General features: G+C 32.2%; 1 protein-coding gene across 3 annotated transcripts in view; it reads left to right on the top strand.

The window, feature by feature from the left end:
• The window catches only part of LOC129233935 (rab-like protein 3), a 29118-nt gene extending 10706 nt beyond the window's left edge, over positions 1-18412 (top strand). For all 3 annotated transcript variants that reach the window (XM_054867864.1, XM_054867866.1, XM_054867857.1), the window contains 3 exons: positions 5657-5810; positions 11643-11714; positions 18146-18412. In XM_054867864.1, the coding sequence (XP_054723839.1) occupies positions 5657-5810; positions 11643-11714; positions 18146-18241 (322 nt within the window). In that variant the 3' untranslated portion in view covers positions 18242-18412. The remainder of the gene's footprint in view (positions 1-5656; positions 5811-11642; positions 11715-18145) is intronic.
• The last annotated feature ends 2430 nt before the right edge of the window (positions 18413-20842 follow it).

The raw sequence follows: 20842 nt of genomic DNA, 5'->3' as shown, positions 1-20842 counted from the left end.
ATTGATAAGGAAAAAATAGGAGGAGAGAAAAAAAAACCTCTGATTTATTGCACATGGCACATAAAAGAACAAAAATACGAGATTGTTTCGACTTTTCAAATAACTTAGATAATGCCCATAAATAAATACATGTTCTCTCTTATGCTCAATTTACTAACAAAAGATAAAATAAGTGTTGGGAGATCGAATATAGTGTCAAATTCTGAAATTCCAATGGAAATGCCATTGCATTTCTGGGGCCAAACTAGTAACATTGAACCCTCGCTGCAGAGAAAGTAGAGCCTATGCAGTCAAACTGCATTGCCTGGGCTCATATCTAATAGGAATGGACCTATAGCTAGAATTTTGTCCAAATCCGTGACCCTCAAGGTCGTGCCGTTTGGTCGTAAGACATCTGTATGAACAGTGTGAATGACATTATTCCTGGAACTGTTTTCTACCATGTCTCGAAGATGCAGTATCATTCTTGAGTGTACTTCCTCTTGGCCAGGGCATCAATGAAGGGAGTTTTTGCAGCACTATTTCCTTTAAAGTTTTCACCTTAAGTAGTTTAGAACCTGCACATTTGTTATGATACTTACAGCCAACTTACCTAACAGAGCAAAGAGTCCTTCTTTGTTATTTGAATTTCTTTAAAAAAAACCTTGCCAATTTTTAGGTAAAGTACTGTGTGCAAGCACTTGTCTTCTTATTCCTGCTCCCCTCTTCTCTCTAGTTTGACCTTTAATGGTTGGTGTAACATATCTCTTCCAGGTAAAATACATTTTCTGGCATTGGAAAGTTTCAATATCTTTACAAACGTAAGGTTTCAATATGTTTTCATTGTAATCAATAAATGTTTTAGGCTTTAAAATATAAGTAAGAACTGCACCATCGTAAAACTGTCCGAAAGTGTCCAAAGCTATATTTTTAAAAAAATTGTATTCTTTCAGAAAACATCAAAAACAATAAAATGTATCAAAGTAATGTTTTATATTGAACATTTATTCAATGAGAACATTCAACTTATTTATGCAGCTGATTTTAATTTTGTTACATAGAAGTTGAATTCTTGATTAAAATTTCAATTTGCATGCATGAGTTTATTTATTCATTTATTTATTTTATTTATTATTATTTTTTTGACAATAGTAATCAAATGTCCCTATGTTTATGCATATATGCAAATGAAAGCAGGGTTGGCAAGGATTTTACCATCCTATTCAAAACCCTTGTGTCCGAAAGTGTCTAAAACTATTTTTTGAGAAACTATATTTTGTGAGAAAATATCCAAAACAGAACAAAATGTGTCAAAATTATTTTTTTGGGGTATTTAATGTAGTTATTCAATGGGAACATTCAAGTATAAATATACATGTATAGAACTTATTTATGCAGCTGATTTTAATTTAATTACGAAGAAATTAAATTCTTCATTAAAAATTTCAATTTGTATGCAAGAGGTTTTTTTTTTTCAAAAACCAAATTTTTCAACATTTATGCATGTGCGCAAAAGAAAGTGTTAAAAATACAGTATACTCTCGATATCTCGAACTTTTATATCTTGAAAAACCTTGATGTGACAAAAAATTATTTTTCCCCTTCATTTTGCGTATTCATCTAATGTTATTTTTCATTCTTATGTTGTAGAGTTTTTAATCAAAACCTTGTTATGTCGAATATTTTTCGAAGTCAAATATGTCTCCGGAAAAATTGCAGTTTATTGTCTAAAAGCAACTCGAGGAATGTTTTTAAAAATTTCTCTCATTCTTCATCATTTCTCTCAGGGGTTAGGAATGATTCAGAGAAGCGTATCTACTGTCACTTACATTCTAGAGCACAGGGTTGTCAGAAAGCCGGGGGGGGGGGAGGATCTGAGAAGCCCATAAACGTACCTAAAAATTTTCGCCACCTTCTCATGCCCATTTCGTTGGACTTTTTGACTCTATTGCCACATTTTTAAAAAGAAAAGCTGAGCAGGAAAACCCTTTACAGACACAAGAAATGGTGCAATCCTTTGTACAACTTCTTTTGTTTCGTGGCACTCAGCTCGAAACTCGTTTGAAACCGTTCTGCAACTTGATAATACAAATCTTTAATAAGTTTAGTCATGGTAAATCACTACATTTTGCTACTTCACTAGAGCGTTCTTTTTTATTCTTTTATCTTTATTATATTTGGCTGATTTTAAAAATTAAAAATTTTGTTATTGTATTAAGACTTTTTTTCAACTTTCAAAACATGTTTCCACTTATTTTTAACTATTTAGACTAATTTTTACAATTTTTTTAGAATTATGATTATGACCTTGTTTTCTTGAAAATTCAATGTTTCAATTTTTTTTAAAGCACTTTCACTTTGTGATATCCAGAGAATACAGTATAGTGCAATAATTGACTTAAATACAATAAGTTACAATTTTTTGTAGGTACAGAATGTGTTATTTTAAAAATAGAAACTAAAAAAAGAATAGCTCAAGTTTTATAATATAAATTTTTCATCATCCATTTCTTGTTCTTAAAACTATGGTTTAAAAAGTAATTTTTATTAAAGCATCATGTAATGATTATTTTCAAAAACATTTAAAAAATTAAGCTTTCTTTTTTTTTTTTTTTTTTTTTTTGTACCTAAATATTGCACATTTAATTACATTCCCTTGAGTTATAAATGGTACTGAAATTAGTTGTCTTGGTAGTGTTGTGAATTTCCTTTCATAACTTTACCAACTGTTACATTAGGAAGTTTTATGTAATAGTTATTGGCAATTTTTTAAAGTAAAATATTTTTTAAATGAACACTTTGGAGAAAAATTACCATTACTGGAAAAAGCAGGTAAAAATTTTTTTTCATGTTTGAAAAAATTTGACATGTCCAACTGACAATTTTGGGAAACAATGAAGAGAACAAAACAACTGGACGTCTGCTTTTAAAATTTTTAATTCATTATTTGTCTTATTCAATGTATTCTCAGGACTACTAAATAAAGGAACGTTGTTCTTTTTCAAAAGTTGAAATATTGTAACCGATTTTTTCAAGTCTTTCTTCGATGAAATTATGGAATAGTTGAATGCCACATAGCTGTGTCTACATACAGCTGAATAAACTGTGGCATTGTCATCACTGTGCACAATAGCTCTGTTAACGATTATGATAAGGTCCTGATCATTTTGCAAAAATGGATTTTCAAGCTCTTTCAGAGTTCTGTAAAGAGCTCGAACCTCAGTTACAAATTTAATTTGAAATAAGTGGTATTGCTCAAGATAAAGCCAACTATTTTCTTCATGTTTTAGATTAATACTAATCTCAAACTCTTCCATTAATTGGCTTATTTCTGGTTTAGAAACTATCCAATGCCTAAGTGCAGATGGATCCTGTGTCAATCCTATTGCACCGCCATCCACTTTAACTATTGCCTTTTTTTGTTCATGTGCTTGGTCTATACTGATGGCTGAGAATAATCTATTAGATTTTCTTATCACAAACTGTCCAAAAATAAATGATCAATGTAGCTCTGGTAGTTCAATTTCTGCATCATAAAGGTCTTTTAGATGGGTTTAAAACCAACGTACGTAATGATGATGATCAAGCAAAAAAAAAAAAGGAATCATTTCTTTCAAGCACTGACAGAACAAAATAGTTTCCATCTCTGATTGAGTGAACAAACGTGCAATAGGTTTTCCATATTAAGACAATTTAGCCAATGTTTAAACATTTCACTCTTCTCAGTTTGTTCTTCACACCATTGTTGAAATTTAAGCTTGGAATCTACTTCTTCATAAGCATCAAAAAGCAAGTGATACAGGGTATCAGTATAACTTGATGAATCGCTCTAGCTTTCTTAACGTGCTCAACTTTCAAATAACTCTCTTCAACTGTTGAAGTTGCAATATCAGCAAGAGTAATTGCACCACTCCATCCACTTCTTGACATCCATTAAATCTTGCTTCTTGACGTAATTTTCATGTTCCTTAAAACGTTCCTCGATTGCACAACAATGTTGGTCTTTCAATCATATTTTTGTAAAATGTTCCTCAATTGCACAACACTGTTGGTCTTTCAATCATATTTTCGATTTTTCTTCTGCCTAGGTTATTCATGGGTGTTCCTCGATTTATGATTTAGATTTTTGGGAATCCTATTACATTTGGAAAAATTCTGCTTCAATAGTTAATGATTTGTCGAGTACTCCCCCTTTCCCCAGTGTTTGGAAATCTTATCTTTAAAAAACTTTTTTCTGTTTGTGACGTTTTTCCGCACAATAAATGTTGTTGCTGTTATGTGACGCATATGTTTCCGGTTTCCATGTCTATTAACTTTGCTTCCTTCCATTTTTTGTTCATTTATCGCTCGATCTACATTGTGTGGACTTTTCGTTCTTCTTTTTTGCACTGATGAAGGGGCTTGCGTATGACAGTCCCAAAACAGCTGTTTGCTGAGGTTTTAACTCTATTTTACTACTTTATTTGTACTTTATGCACATTGTTGTCATTTTTACTCATTCCATAGTACAAAGTTTTCGACTGCTTTTTTACAATGTGTGATATGTCTAATTTTTTGATGTAGATCATCCGTGCTGGGCCGAACACTCGTTCTTCTGGTTACCAGTCGAATGCTCTGCCGATCGAGCCATTCAGCTCTATTGGTTGTAGCACAAGTTAAACATATAAATTTAACTGAAAACCTCAGTCCGGTGCTTCAAAACAGGTTTTTTTGACAGAAAAAATAATTTTTAGACCGTGGGTCTATTTTTCGTCATTAGCCTGCACAATAAGCTTTAAAATGAGATTTAAATCAAAGAAATCAATCAAGAAATGAGAAAGATCTTGCTTGGGAACAAAAATCAGGCTACAGAAATAATATATAAGGATTTACTTCAACATATAAAAATGTATAGCAGAAAATTAAACATACGCTTGTAGAGTAGACAACCATTATAATGCACACTTTGGGACCTGAGCTTTTGCGTTATACAGGTTTTTGCATTATATAGATCAATTTCCAAATTTTAAAACTGATATTCAGAATATGTCTATATTTGCTTTTCAGAATAAGTTCTAACTGCAATTAGTGCTAAAGCACTAATTATGTAATATAAAAATAGGTTTCACAATTAAAAAAAAATGAATTACCCCGCACTTCTGCTAGCTTCATGGCTTGCATAACAGCTGTATTTTCTAGAGCTATCTGACACCCCCCCCCCCCCCGGTGAATACTAGTTTTCACTTAAAAGCTTTAAATTAAGCTGGAAAAATGAAAAAGTATTTCAAATTTAATTTTCCTTTGAATTTTTATGTTTGCAAGGTAGAATAAAGATTTCTTTTTAAATTTCAAAACTTATTGTTTACTTCTGAAAAGTTGTGCGATTTATAGAGAATTGCGTTATATAGGTCGGCATTATAAAGGTATTTTACTGTATTGCGATTTTAGTTTTAAAATTTAAAATCGGTATATTGTAGTCATTTTTATTTTCTGCATAAAGCTAGTTTTCGCTAATTTTTCAGACATTCATTTCTGTATGTCATATTAAATTATAATTGCACAAAATTTTTGAAATTTGTTAGTAATATTCTGAAAAAGTTCATTTTTATCAATTTTGTTTTGAAATAATTAAAAATAAATAAACAAAAGTGTCAAAATCATGTATGTTTCATTAGTGGAAGTTGCTTTTCTCTTTTAGGTATAACTATGATTCAGAGCAATTTGTGGACAATCAATTTCCAATATTAGTTATTGGAACTAAACAAGATTTAATGATGGCAGTCTATCCTCCTGGAAGAACAAAACGTACTTCATCTATTGCAGATGAATGTGGGGCTGATGAAATTTATGTGGTATGATTTTTTTCCCATTATATGTAAAAAATATGTATTACCAATGTTTGAAACTGCTCCCAATAATGCTTAATTTTCATTTCTTTTTCCTCTATGTAAATTTTCAAAACATTGTTGCAAAAGATAGGAATACAACCCTTCACACTTCTCAAAATTATGGAATAAACTAATTTTAATTTAGAAAACCTCTAAAACTTATTACTCAATTACCTCCCCCCTCCTCCCCCGTCCATCAGCACCTGAACACCTTGATTTTGATGAAACTTGGTGCTATTTTTAAGATGATTCGATTAGAGATGATGATTTAAGATGATTCGAGGATCTTTAGATTCACAATTTGATCCAAAGAAAAGGTTTTTAAATATTTTTTTTTATTTAATCATTGGAGGGATTGGGTTTACAATTACATCCAATAAGCTGTAGGATAGTTTCTTTTTGGAAACTTTAGACATACAGTGAAACTTTGATAAGTCAAAGTTGCAGGGAAAGCTGATAGAATAATGTATCTAGGAGATTATGTATCTACTTGACATTATTAACATATAATTACTATGTAAATAATTTTATAATTATGAATATAATTACTATGCAAATTCAAGAGTTTATTTTGATTGAAAAGAGGTTAAATTTTTATGCCAAAATATAAGTTTTTACTTACCAAAGAAGAAGATATTTTATTGAAAAATCCATAAACAAGGAGTTGGGAACATTCGAAAGATTCTATGAAAACATGCAATACACCTGCTACTTTTTTACTATCTTGAATTGAAGGTAATTTTTCCACTGGCTTTAGTTCTTACTTAAATTCTGTCATCAAGTGTAATAAAATCCATAAAATTTGTGTTTAATTGAATGCCCATTTTTATTTTTATTATTATTATTATTATTATTATTTTTTTTTGTAAAAAAGCTTTTCTTAATTTGTAAATTTATTATGGAGATTTATTAGATTCACTTCGTCCAGACCCCTTTTGATTCTTTTCTTTTTGTTCATGCTATTTGGGGGGAAAACTACTTCAACCATGGACGGATCTAGAAATCTTTCAAGGAGGTGGCGGTTTATCTTTTTAGTTTACCTCTACGATGTACTTAATTTACTCCTGTTTGGGAACTTTGCACAACATGTTTATCTGACACACAAGGTTTGAAATAGGGTTCAATTTTTAGGGGGTAATGCCCCCCTTTACTTCAGATTCCAGGGGGGATTTTTTGAATTTGGGGGAGAATTTTTATAAGTTCTGAAAATTTGTTTAGAATTTTTTTATAATTCATTTTTATTTCATTTTTCTATTTATTCATTTTTAAATTATAATTTTTTAGTGTAATATCAACTCTATTTTCAAATAATTATGCAGTAATTTTGCAATTTTATTTTATTTCATTTTTAATAAAATATTTTACAACTAAGCAACATGCACATACACTCAATAATTTTTTTAAATAGGCCATTTTCTGGATCTAATTATCCGAATGGGGTTCGGTCCCGATTGTTTAGAATAATATTTCTACTGCACAAAGACTTTTTTTCTGACGATCAAAAGGTTCAAGTGAAAAATTGCCTATATCTTTCGAAAACGGACTGTCGTTTCCAGCAGCTTTCGGATCGCATTTCGACCAGCGGATCGGAATCAGTTGATGTCGGCGGATCGGAATCGCTTGATGTCGGTGGATCGGAATTGGTTGATGTCGGCGGATCGGAATCGGTTTATGTCAGCGGATCGGAATCGGTTGATGTCGGCGGATCGGTATTCGTTGATGCCGGCGAATCGGAATTGGTCGATGTAACTTGAATTACTTTGAATTCACGGAAAATTTATTATATTTGACGGACTTTATTAATTTTTTTCCATCTTTCCAAAATGAAAATGGATTTTGAAATTTTTTTTATCTTTTCCGCTTTTCCGGTATGGGGTTCGTTATCAAGTTTAAGAATTGACGGGGGGGGGGCAAATCCCGCACGGACCTTTGGATTGCGAGGGATTTACCGATTTTGTGCGCATTTCGCACATTCCCGCGCTCTATTTCAAACCGTGTAAAATATAGAAATTTATCCAAGGAGGTCCCTGAACTTAGTCTTTTCCTTGTCCGTTGAAAGACTTAGTCTAAAATTGCGTTTTAGAACTTCAATTTCGGAGTAATTCCGGGCCCTTCGCCCTAACATAATTGTAGGTTGTCAAAAATTGAGCTTTGTTAGAACTTTAGTTTCCCTAACTTTACCTGAAATGTCTACAATCGCATCAAATTTTGCAAAATAACCGTCAACTTCACCACCAATCATACATGAAATAACCCTTTTGAAACTTCCATTTCGAAACGTTTGCAGGAGGGAGATTCGAACCCCATTTTGTTCCTTACTGTCGCCAAAGATGGCCTACGACACTTGGGCTGTAGAATTTCAATTTAGAAAAATCGCTGATGCAGGGTCCCTCAAGTGAGGGGTGATTGCCCCCATCACCCTTCCCTTGTATCCGCCCTTGACTTCAACTTCTGGAGTTTCGTTTGCAAGGGAAATCTAAGGATGGTCATGAAATAAAATTTGGTTTATCAAATATTTCGACTCTATGAAATTCCGCTTATCAAAAATAAATTAATTCCCCAATCGGCTAAACTGGAATAAAGATTCACTACAACTCATCATAGTTCGACTAACCAAAGTTTCACTTTATGTTCACTAGTTTTTAAGAACTGAATTTTCTCTCTTACTGAGGGTATAAAATTTTATTCATTGAAGTAATGTTGAATTATAATTAGAAAATATATATTGTGCAAATTTGTGACTTTCAGCGTTGAAGTGAATATTTGACGTGATCCTGCATTTATTTTAACAATTCATAAATTGTGTAGTCAATAACAAACAACCAGATATAAATTTAAATTGTCATTTCTCATATGATTCTATGCCTGGCGTCTCATGAAATATTAGACAGCTCATTAAAAATAAAACCATGAGTGGGTAATGTTAATTATAACATTCATATAAAGTTGAAATATAAGTTAATACAGTCAAACCTCGTTATCGCGGCACCCCGATTTCACGACACTCTGGATGTCATGTCACTTTTTCATAGTCGCAAACTTGTGCTGTATAATTTTAATGCTAAGTGGCTTTGGATTTTACAACTTTTTTTTTTTTTTGTGCACCTCCGGTTACGACGAGACTTCAAGTTGTGCAGACGGAATCAAATATTTCTTAGCAATTGGCTAAAATTTCAGTAAAAAAATGAAAATATCTGAAAATGTTTGGTGTAGGAACTTCAGATTTTGACAAGAGATTTGACCAGACATGACACCTCAAGAATGGCGGGGGGAGGGGGGGCAAGTAAATAAATTCCGAAAGGCACAGGTTTCTGACTTTACTAAGAGGGATAAGGGAAAGGAATTCAAAGCAGATGTATTTTAAGACTGGACTAGGGAAGTAGCAGGAAAAAACCATAGCTACCTTAAGCTCTTGGTGGTCACTACAAGCTTCTCCCATGAGAGAAAAAGAGATAAGAGCTCCTCATTATATTGAAAAGGGACACACAACTCGAAAGTGGATAAAAGAATTAGAAAGGTTTTTTTTTTTCACCTTTAAAAGGTGGGGCTTAGCCATCAAAATCTAATCAAAATTGTGGACAAAAGTGAAGAGTCTTTCAATTGATTTCTTACTTGCTGATAACTTGATAGAAAGGAGGAGTGTTAAAAATGTTATTCAAAAGTTTAGCAAACACTTTTTGAAAAGTATTGTAGAATTGAAAAAATAAATAAATAAATAAATAAAAATAATAATAAGTGAAGTCTTTTTTAAAAATAGTTTTTGTTATATTCAACAATAATTCAAATTTAGATTAGTTGAATCTAAGTAAAAACATAAACACTATCAACTTTTTCATTAAAATTCTTTTTTATTATTAACTGATATTTAATTATAAACTTTTAAAATATTTCGTTTATGGCGTTGCTCCGATTATGACGACACTTTGTTGATAGTCTCAAAGATATTGTGATGTCCCAAAGATAAGTTCAACTGTGTAATAATTATCATAAAAAGTATATTTTAAAAATTGTGTTAAAATTTTTTGTAGCTGATTGATTTCACAAAATGTTTTCTAAAACTGTTATGAAATTGCAGTTATCTAAACTTTGGTAAACAAAACTGCTTTTTAGAAATTTGGAACTCACCAGTTACTTACATCATTACTTAGTATTGTTATTTCTATGAAATTCTTATGTACTGAAGTTACATGCTTATTGAAAATATTATACTTTTGTTCATTGAAATAACGTTTTACATTGTGATTAATAGCATATGTTATGCAAATTTGTTAGTTGCTATTCTGAAGTAAATATTTGACGTGATTTTTCATTTATTTTAATGATAAATACATGTGTATTCAATAACAAACAACCTATCCTACAAATTTGAATTGTCATTTCTCATTTGGTTGTATGAAGCATTCGACAGCTCTCTGAAAGTAAAAATGGCTCATTAAAAATATAACTGTAAGTTTGTAAGAAGCATTAAATGATTAGTTGAAAATAAAAAAAAAAATTCTTATAATCATAATAATTATTAAAATAATTATAGTTCAATTTTTTTTAAATGTAGTTATAATTTTTGTAATTAATTGTAATTATATTAAAATGTTCCTTATATTAAATGGGGTACTTCTTTAGAATGATTTTACTCTTTTTTGCAATCATACATCTAACAACAATCATTTCATAAACTTTGTGAAAACAAACTATTATCATGTTTATAACAATTATAGTTATCAAAAACCATTTTTTTTCCCTAAGACAGTTTTACAGTGCAGGAGATTGGCAGAAAACTAGAGCACAATGTTATTACTTATTACAAGTGAACTGAACTAAGCAAAAATTTTTGCTTTATTTGTATTTTTCAGTCTTTTTTGGAGTCCCTATGTCCTTGAGGCCCCTTGCATTTGTGATATTTGCAATGTTGTAAATCTGCTAATGCAAATATACACTGCTGGCCACACAAAATGCAACACCAAAAATAGCCAGAGACATCACAGTGAAATATATTTAGCAGATAACATGCTGTACAAAGATCATACAATTAAAATTAGTGCCTCTTGTGATGTGTAGATGATGACAAAATCAGTAGTTAGTGTACTGCCATTGTTGGCTATAACCGCTGTCACTCCTTGGCATAAAAACAAAGAGACTTTGGGTGTATCCTTGAGATATAGCAGTCCATGCGCCTTCCACATATTGCCGAAATTTATCTGGTGTAGCAGCGGGTGGTGTGTCACAAGCTAGTCGTTGTGCGAGCAAGGACCACTGGGCCGAATACAGCAACTTGGTCAAAAGCCGTGCAATTTGTTCCACAAGGCAATGGTAAACAGCTTACACAAAAAAAGGGGGGGAAAATGCATTAAAAGACGATTGCCATACTTCCAATCGCCAATCTATTCTCCCCTTACATAGCACTTGCTGGTTGCACTGTGGTTGCTCGTGATGTGCATTTATGCTGCCCGCATTGCTAGTTATTTATATTTCATCACCGCAAACACATGGTGTAAATTTTACATGGTTTGCATTCTTTCTTCAGTATGTTGCCTTTTGTGTGGCCAGCAGTGTATGTTAGTGATTCCAATTTTCTCTTCTATTCTTGCGCTATAATGTTCTATATTTTTTGCTTAAAATTTTTATTTCAGCTTAGGTGGGAACACATACTGGATTGTGCTCACATTGAGATCCTTTATGCTGATTAATTTGAATATTTTGATTTTTATGCATATTTTTAGAACATCTGAAAACCACAAATAATAATTTTATGCTCACATTTTTATCAAAGTATTTTTCTGAGTATTAATATTTTTGTAGGACTGCAGACACCAACGATCTTTTGCACCGGGATCTAGTAATGCAGTGAAACTTAGCAGATACTTAGACAAAGTAGGTTTGCTTAATAGAATATTGACTCTTCTAAATGCTTGTTCATTTGAAAAATGCTTTTTAATTTTCTGTGTTATTGAAGTCATTATGGTGAATTGTAATGAATGTAACTTCTTTGAGATGATCTTTTTTTTTTGATGAAAAAAAGATCATCTGCTCCTTATGAAAAGTGAATATACCAAGCTGATTTTTTAGTGTATATGGAGAATGTTTTGTTTTATATTTTAATTTAGAGGAAATTCAGTTTAAGTAGATATGCAGAAATGATAGCTTAGTAAGTTGTATAACTATGATAGAAAACAATCTTTAAGCCTTTCACTGCAAGTATTATGAGGAAATTGTTCAAGTAGTGCTGATATGATGATACAAACTGCCATGAAAAGCTAAGTAACTTTTGCTCAGACTTAACTAACTTTGACTAACTAATCAGACTAACTTTTGCTTGTCCCACAGATTCGTTTGAAACTTGTATGCCCCAGTGGTAGTAAAAAGATCAAAAATGCATTGCATAATAAGATCACAATACTGTTCACGATGTTATGTTTTTCTTTCCTCTTGCTTGTATTCCTATTTTTTTTATAAAAGGGAATTCTACTCGCTTAAACTTTACCTGGATCTGTTTATTAATAGTTTAATTTCCTGTTTGATAAATTAATCTTGAGTAGCTTTCAGTTTTTTAAATAAGTGAAATTAAAACATATCTTCAGATTTCATGACTAGTGTTTGTTTTTTGATATTGTCTATTTTATAAAAATATGGATGGCTCTCTTAAGCACATTATTTTACTTGAAATTTGTTCATATTATCCGACTTTTAAAGTAAAAAATAATTGTGTTATTATTCTCGCTTCAGATTTTAAGCTAAACTAGAGTTTCTAAAAAACAATATACAGTCTTTTTTTATTTTTTAAGAGTAAATAGATTGAGAATAATGGTTTACGTAGATAGCCAGAGAAACAGTGTTGCTCTTCCAATTTTTTTCAAGTGTAATGTGTTCAAAATTTTTTACTAAGTCTGCTTCCCCCCCCCCCCCCCAATGCAGCTTCTCTAATGACTAAGCAAGAACAAAGTGTATAGTTATGTACAACATTCTGCAAATTTTGACCTTTTTTTTTCTTGAATTGGGACACCTGTTGTCAGTGGCGTAGCTACAGTTTTTTTGCTGCCCAGGGCTGTCCCTCAATTTGCCGCCTTTTGTTACAAAAAAACTACAAAAATTAAATGGTGAAAAGTACTTAAAATAAAAATAAAAACATAATTTCAAATGAAAGAAATTTATTTCCATATTTTTCTTTCAGAAGAAAGAAAAAAAAAAAGAACCTTCTTCTCTCCCATGCCTTTCTACTACTGCCCCCAAAAGGAGAGAAGAATAAGCAATAATGCTAATACGTTCTCAAGAAAAACACGCGTTTTGTATTAAAATAATTTTATTATCAAGTCATACCAAAAAACTTACACTTGGAAGCCTTTTTTTTTTTTGCTTCCAGTAATAGATTGAAAGCATAATTTCTTTGTTGAGAAAACAAGTTGAATCAGGGATTTTTTTTCATATCAAACGTGTCAAATTGCCGCCCCCAAAATAATGCCGCCCAGGCAGGACCGGGTTTACATATAAGCTAAGCTATAGCTTAGGGCCCAGTTTTTTTGGGGTCCTCAACTCCCGTAAAGTTTCATGATGTGTTTTTAAAAAATGAAAAGTGTACTAAAAAGTAAATTTCAGTTTTAAGTGCTTGAAAACACTTAAAAGATAGCCTTGCATCACTCTCTTGATACCATGCCTCTCTTGAGGTCAATCCAAAAGGACAGCAGGAGAAGCACATTAAAAAAATGAAACAAAAACATAAAGCATGGCTTTATGTATCAGAGGAAAGAGCCAAAACTACTGACAAACAAAAACTCTTCAAAATCACCTCTTTGGCCACAGTTAGAAAAGTTGTTTAGATTGCAACAGGGACCCATACCTAAAATAGCTTAGGGCCCCGTAAAGTCTAAACCTTGCCCTGCGCCAGGGCAAATTGTCCTCTCTGCCCCACCCTAGCTACGCCACTGCCTATTGTTTGGGTTTGATCCAGTGTTTTGCATTTGAAATTCGGGCTCCAAAACAAGAAAGGTCAAGCAGGGCCGCTCCGTTCCTATGTGCAAGGTGATACCATTGATGAATGATATCACCTATTAACTTTAATACTTCCTGCAGAGTTGGTGGAAGAATTAACATTTTATCAACTTTCTATGAATAACAGATGAAGAGACTTCTTTAAAAAAACTAAAATTTATTAACACATGAGAAAAAAGTAAATATAATTGTATAAACTATTAACTGAAGCCAAAGGTATAAAGACTAATTAAATATGACTAGCTTGTTCGTTAAGCTCATCCTAATACTGCTAATCTATTACTATAATCAGCTAAGCATCATCGGCAATCAGCCAAGCAATACAAGCTCCACCCAAGCTACGTTTTACAGGACAGACATCACCGAACGAATCTGAAAAAAGAGAGAGAGAATCTCAACCCCGTTTGCTGTTAAATAGCCTGTCCTCATCAGTATTCACATCAATGCCCTCACCTCTACGCAACCTAAGAGGATGCTCCAAGTGGCAGAGGCGTCTCCCTGCTAAGCCAATAGCGGAAATCCGTGACGTCACGCGTCCGATCCGACAGCTCGCTTCCGATTAACTCAGATCGTTAGTCCGAACGAGCATCAGTAGATTAACGTGAAGTTCAGTTACATGGGCAAAAGTAAGTGTAGAGATAAACTATTTCTAACACAAGGTTGTGCAGAGCACGACGGCGTCAGAGTTGAAAAGGCGTCAAGCTCCACCAATTAAAAATGCTCCAAAAGGGGGTAAATCTCCAACCAAAAAAGATAAATGAATTGTTCATAAAATCTAAATAATGATGGGGAAATTATACTTCACACTGAAACAAGTCTCACGACCTATCTAATAATAAAAGAAAAAAATATATTGCCTTGGTGTGTCTAAATATACCATTCAAAATCGTGATCTTTTATACCGAAAACACATGATGCTATTTAATGCATATGTTAGCATTTTTCTTCATAATCTGGAGCCATATTGCTTATTTTGGTATGTCTATAGAATACAAGGTTGAGAATACGTGGCACAAGAATTTTGCTATTCTCCATTTCAGTTCTTGAGGCGAATGTAAGGCATAGCGGATCCAAAGGGCGAATTGAACAAAAGATAGTTTTGTGAAAACCGCTTTTGAAACTATTTTGGTAGGGGCGAACTCAACAAAAGTGCCATGGGACATAGAAATGTGGAGAAGAACGACGGGTGAACTCAACATGGAAAAATATGATACCTGCTCCAGGTCTTGATTCTAATGGTATAAAAAAAACACACATACACACAATGTTGAATTTGCCCTTTGTATCCGCAGCATCTCATATATTGTATTATAATGTGTGCAATAAGTCTTTTTGTGACTTTCAACTATTTTTCATGGTCGCTCGACTGCTTTTGTTATAATCTGTAAAAAAAATATGGTAAGCACATTTGTATATTACTTACTCATGCGTAATATTTATATTTTGTAGACAATTAAATTCGGTTTAATTTTTAGTTCCACAAAGTAACGACTTAACCACAGTTACTTGATCCCTGCCTCCCCCCCTCCCCTGCGCTCTTTTCTTTAACTATTTGTGTTTTTCATCTAAAAAAAACTTTGGCCAATGTGTTTGTTTTAGATATTAAATTCCAATACCTTTTTAACTATTTGTATTTTAAAATTATTTGTTTTACCTGAAAGGATTTCAGTTTGAGATTTTAAGGTAAAATATCCTCTACATTATTTTACTTCTATAAGTATAATTTTATGTTTTGAGAGGCTTAAAGTTTGATTAATTATTGATCATTTGGAGCGGTGTTAACTTTTATATTTAAAATATTTTCTTTTTAGAGAACACATTAGCATATTAGAGGAGCTACTGAACTCGAAATAACTTTGAGATTTGAAGTAAAAACGTTGGATGCTTTCCAAAATTAAATATTTATACTTTTCTTTTAAGGAAAATAACTTTTTGCGCATTATATTTATCTACAAAACCTCACTCCAGGTGTTAACTATATTTTTCTCTTACGTCATTGTGAAAACGCGCTCAAAGGATATTTGCATGACGGTACCGATCAGGCTTGGCACGGACCTGAGGTCAAGTTCAAATTAGATTGAATTGCAGTTATTAATGTTACAGCTTTCAGGATCAATAAGTAATATCTGTTTTTGAGGTCTGCCATTTAGGGATAGTGCCCCCCTAAACGGCTTTGAGAAATTATTAAATGTATTAACGTGTAAGTGAATGTGGTTTTTGCTGTTACTGGTATAATTTACACTGAGTATGTACAGATAGGTGACAAAATAATATGAACACCCATTCAAAAGACAGGGTCCATTTCAAAGAAGCAGAATGTGTACTTTTCACTCAAATCTGCCTCTTAGTGGTTATGAAGGGTAAGGTATGAGTCATTCAACATCAGTCATAGGTGCTGCATGCGTTTAACAAACGTTCTAAAAAATTCAATAATAACTGACCTGTCAGAGTTTGGAATGGGATGCGCTGGCTGCTCAGTGGCAGAAGCAACTAATTATTTGGAATGTGTAAATAGTATTGAGTCAGCGTACACGACAGCATACACAAAATGTGGTAATCTGCCACCTGCAATGTTCAACAATGAACAGAAAACAAAGTTTTTTAAGTGGGATAAAAAAGATTTGACTCACATAATATTCTGAAAATGCAGGTAATCTTTACCCAACACACAGATAATGTCGGTCATAAATTGTCACTTCCAAAATCCCATTTCAGCAAGAATTGTCCAAGGTCATGCTTCGAAAATATTTGTAAGAGTTGCATTTCGTAAAAGAGTGGTGACAGCACATCATGCTTTTCAGTGATGCCAATGGTGTAAAACACACAAAAACAGACTCCTCAGCAATGGAAACTAGTCATCTGGTATGAAGAATCAGTCTTCATCATATTTTAGTCTATTAGAAACGTTAATGTGAAGAGAAAGTCCACAGAAGCATTTTCTCTCAGCAGCCTTTTGCCAACTGAAGCGTGGAGGTGATTCTTTTATGATATGGGTGCGATAGTTTGGCTTGGTCTTTGCCTGCTTGTTACTCTGCATAGGTGGTTGACACTTGTGTACCATGTAGGTACTCTGGGGGATCCATTGCATTATTTTATCCAGACTTTTTTTCCTAGAGAATGCTCACTGTATCAAGACAATAAGGCTCCTATACATTTTACTAATACCGTCTAAAAAGGGTTTGTGGACTAAGTAGAACTCCTTGCTTGACCCTCTTAGTGTCCTGACTTGAAAGTTCATGAACTTGGTGGAGATATTTGAAGTCAAAACTCCATGATTGACTTTGCCCACTATCTGAACCTTTGGAACTAGAGATTGCGCTGCTGGAAAAAGAGCTTCATATTCCATTAAGTTCATGATTTTTATGAATGCATCTGACTTTGTATACAATATGAAAATCTGTAATGAAGTCGAAGGGTGGTACAACTCCTTCGAAATAAAGCTTAGATTCCATAATGTTTTTTAATTTCTAATATTTGGCATGCTATCTTATCCCATAGCTTTAGTTTGCATTCTCGTAATATATACTGCCGTGGGCAGGTAAAGGGCAGTAACTGCAAATTTTTATTTATTTATTTATTTATTTTATTTATTTATTTATTTATTTATTTATTTTTTTTTTTTTTGCTTTTTGCTCATCTATTGTAAGTTAGCTTTATTGTACAAGATTGCTGATTTAATTTCCGCTGAAAAACAAATGCCAAAAAAAAAAAAAAAAAAAAAAAAACGTGAATTCCATGGTTAGCAATGAATGCAAAATGCGTTTCTTCAAATATCCCGAAAACTCAATTCTCTAGATACTGCCGTTTACCTGCCGAAGGCAGTATACAACACAGCAGGGATAATCAACGGCCGCTCCATAGAGAAAGTTGAAAAGTACTTTGATATTTTTAGATCAGAAAAATTTCCTTATGTTCAAAAATAAAAAGGATAACATTTTATACAATATTTTTACGTTAGTTTCAATTAGATTCAATCTTGAATTTTTTTTTGAAAAGTCTCTAGGTAGCTGAGCTTTAATATCAAGTTGGGTATTTCCTAAAAAACACAATAAATTTACACACTTCACTATTCTGCTTTTTTTTTTTTTTTTTTTTCACTGCAAGTCGCAAAAACAATTTGAGAAATGCTGCTATAAAGCACCTCGAGCAAGTCTGTTCCAGGTGTTTTCTTCAACTACATGTCTTTTGAAAACAAATTAGCAAATGACCATTCACTGTGTTGTTATTCACAGTGCATGCATGCACTTTGATTATTTTTTAATATTTTAAATATGCAATATATCTTTGTAATTTTTCAAGTGATCTAATTGTTTTCTCAGGTAATTGAAAAGAAATATCACAATCAAGGAAGTGTGCATGTTTTGGATCGAAGAAGAATAGCATCTCATGCTAACAAACAATCTCACATGGATTAAAATATAAAGTGATGGACAGGAGAAATTTAGTATGTTGTAAGAAGAATGTGTCATTGCAGGACATGATCTGAAGTTACTTTTCAAGTTTGAGCTTGTTTTTTTTTTTTTTTTTTTTTTTTTCAATGAACCAATATATTTTTTCAAGCAAATCTTTATTCCCCATTACTTGTGAATTACAGATAAAATATTACAATTTGTTATAATTAGTGTAATTAATTGTTTATGTTAATAAAGTTTATATTTTTGAATATGCTTAATAATACTTATTTTAAACTCGGTACATGTTTATGATTTTTGTGAAAGTTTTATTTCCTTTCAGGATATCAATGATTCTTAAAATAAAAAAAATCATTGATTTAAATCAATTTTTAACTGAAATTTTAATCCTTTTAAAAAAAAAATAATTTCAACAGTTGTTTTTCTTAATGCAACCTTTCTTCCTCATATTGAACATTGTCCCTACATTTTATCGTCACTTAACCATTTTTATCTATTCAAATCCTCTCTCTTTACACAACCTGGAACCACTAAAGTTTTTAAATCAATGGTCAATGACATTTTTAAATTAATCAGCACTTTTTTGTTAGTAGCCACTGTGTTCAGAACTTTTTTTAAAAATAAAGACGATAAGCATTTTGTGAAACACAACCAGGGCAGTGGAGTCAAAGTCAGACTGATTTTGGGGGGAAGGAGTCGGGGTCATTGGAAAACATACCGACTCTGACTCCGTGCTTCTTTTTTTTTCAATTACTCTCCTTACATTTTTTTAAAAAACTGACGAGAAAGTGGTTCGATTTATGTATAAAGACCTACTAATAAGAAAATAATGGCTATAAGCAACTAGCGGGCTTCATTATTTATCGAACGATCACTTTCAGGAATAAGAGTAGCTATTCCCGCCGACCAGCTACTTTGCTTGTTTTTTAACTTTCTTTAACTAATAGCAACTGTCAGCAAACGGTATTGCTGCCTAACATTTACAGTAATAACTTTCAAATAAAAATAATAATATATTCTTTACTTCGATCACAGTTATAAAATAGTAAAAGGAATGTATCCCTTGAGCAAATCGGGACCCGTAGCTTGGGTGGAAACTTCTGAGGCGTCTGACAAATTCAAATACGTTTTGACGCAAAAGCACAAATCCAAAAGATCTGATAAATGTAACTAATACTACTTTTTAAATCGAAAGACTTTCAATAATCTTGGTTCTCACTAAAAAGTATGAAACAAAATAAGTATATGATTTCTTGTTTACAACACTCAGTAATTGCAGTTAATCTTAAAATCTTCATATTAAGGTTAATTTTAAAGCAGCCAATAAAATTTGAATTAAAAATTGAGCAAAGAAGAAATATAAGGTATAGTAAAAGCTATTCGTACAAAGCTGTATGCCACATTTTGTGTAAAATTTGTTCAAGACGTACATCGTACATGTACCCAGCCTCTCTCCAAAATGTCGTGCCCTATTTACGATTACATTTTATAAAAGGAATGTACGAGTAATTTAAGATCTATTGGGGAAATTTTTTAGAATTAAAGCATTTATATTTTTTCATAAACTCTGAAATTAACTTGGGGTGTCACCCACCACATGGGTGTCACTTGATAAGAACCTCCCCTTCTCATGAAAGGTTTTTTGAGGTTGCGAAAAAAACTTTTTTTCTCTCATGGTGCAGCTTTCAAAAATTAAAAGCGCACGATTTGACAAACATCTATTTGTTAAACATTGAAGGGGAGCAAATTAATCCTTTTCAATTTTTTTTTTTAATCGAATTTTTAAGTAAGCTCTCTTGTCAAATAGTAACTATTGGAAAATTTGATTTTCAAATTGAGTTTCTAATGCTGTATGCATCTTAAGTTTACATAAAATACAACGTGAAAATTTCTTTAAAAGGAATTGATATTTCAATCTCTGTTTAGGGGTTTTCCCCCCTTCCCATGAATGGAGGAAATTTAAAAAATGAAATAAAAAAATAAATAAAAAAGTCGGAGTCGGACGTTTCAAAGTCCAGAAGTCGGAGAAGGCCATTTTCCTTCCAACTCCGCAGCCCTGGACACAACACTTAAAAGTGGATGTGAAGAAAAGCTTTGTTGCTATAATGCATGTGCATTTGTAAAAAATCTCAAAATTAGTATTGCTTCAACCTTGAATCTTTTTTAAATTCTAAATTTTGTGTGCTTACATTAGTCACTTACTCCCCTCCCCCACTTTTCCCCAGAAATATGTGTGATATATATATTTTTATTCCTTTGATTAATTATGATCTTGTGTGCACAGGACCTCTACCAATCTTATCCTACTTTGTTACTCAAAGATGAAAATTCCAAATTCTTGTTTTAATTACAATGCTGAAACCTCAGGTCAGCTAATTCCGCTTTTCTCAGAAAACTCCCACAGCTATTATCATATTAACTAGCATAGGGTTTTGTGAATAGTATAAGTTTCTTTAAAATGTGTACATACCTGCCGTTTTCAAAAGAAATAAACTTTTGATCTCACTTTTAGAAACTTTAGAAAAGCAGTAAAATTGTACACAGAAAAGGTTTTAAATCTAATCTTTTTAAACTAAATTTTGTTAAGTTGAAAGCTATACCTTT

Source organism: Uloborus diversus, chromosome 1 (assembly GCF_026930045.1).
Source record: "Uloborus diversus isolate 005 chromosome 1, Udiv.v.3.1, whole genome shotgun sequence".
Taxonomy (NCBI): Eukaryota; Metazoa; Arthropoda; class Arachnida; order Araneae; family Uloboridae; genus Uloborus; species Uloborus diversus.
This window is presented reverse-complemented; position numbering and strand designations above follow the sequence as displayed.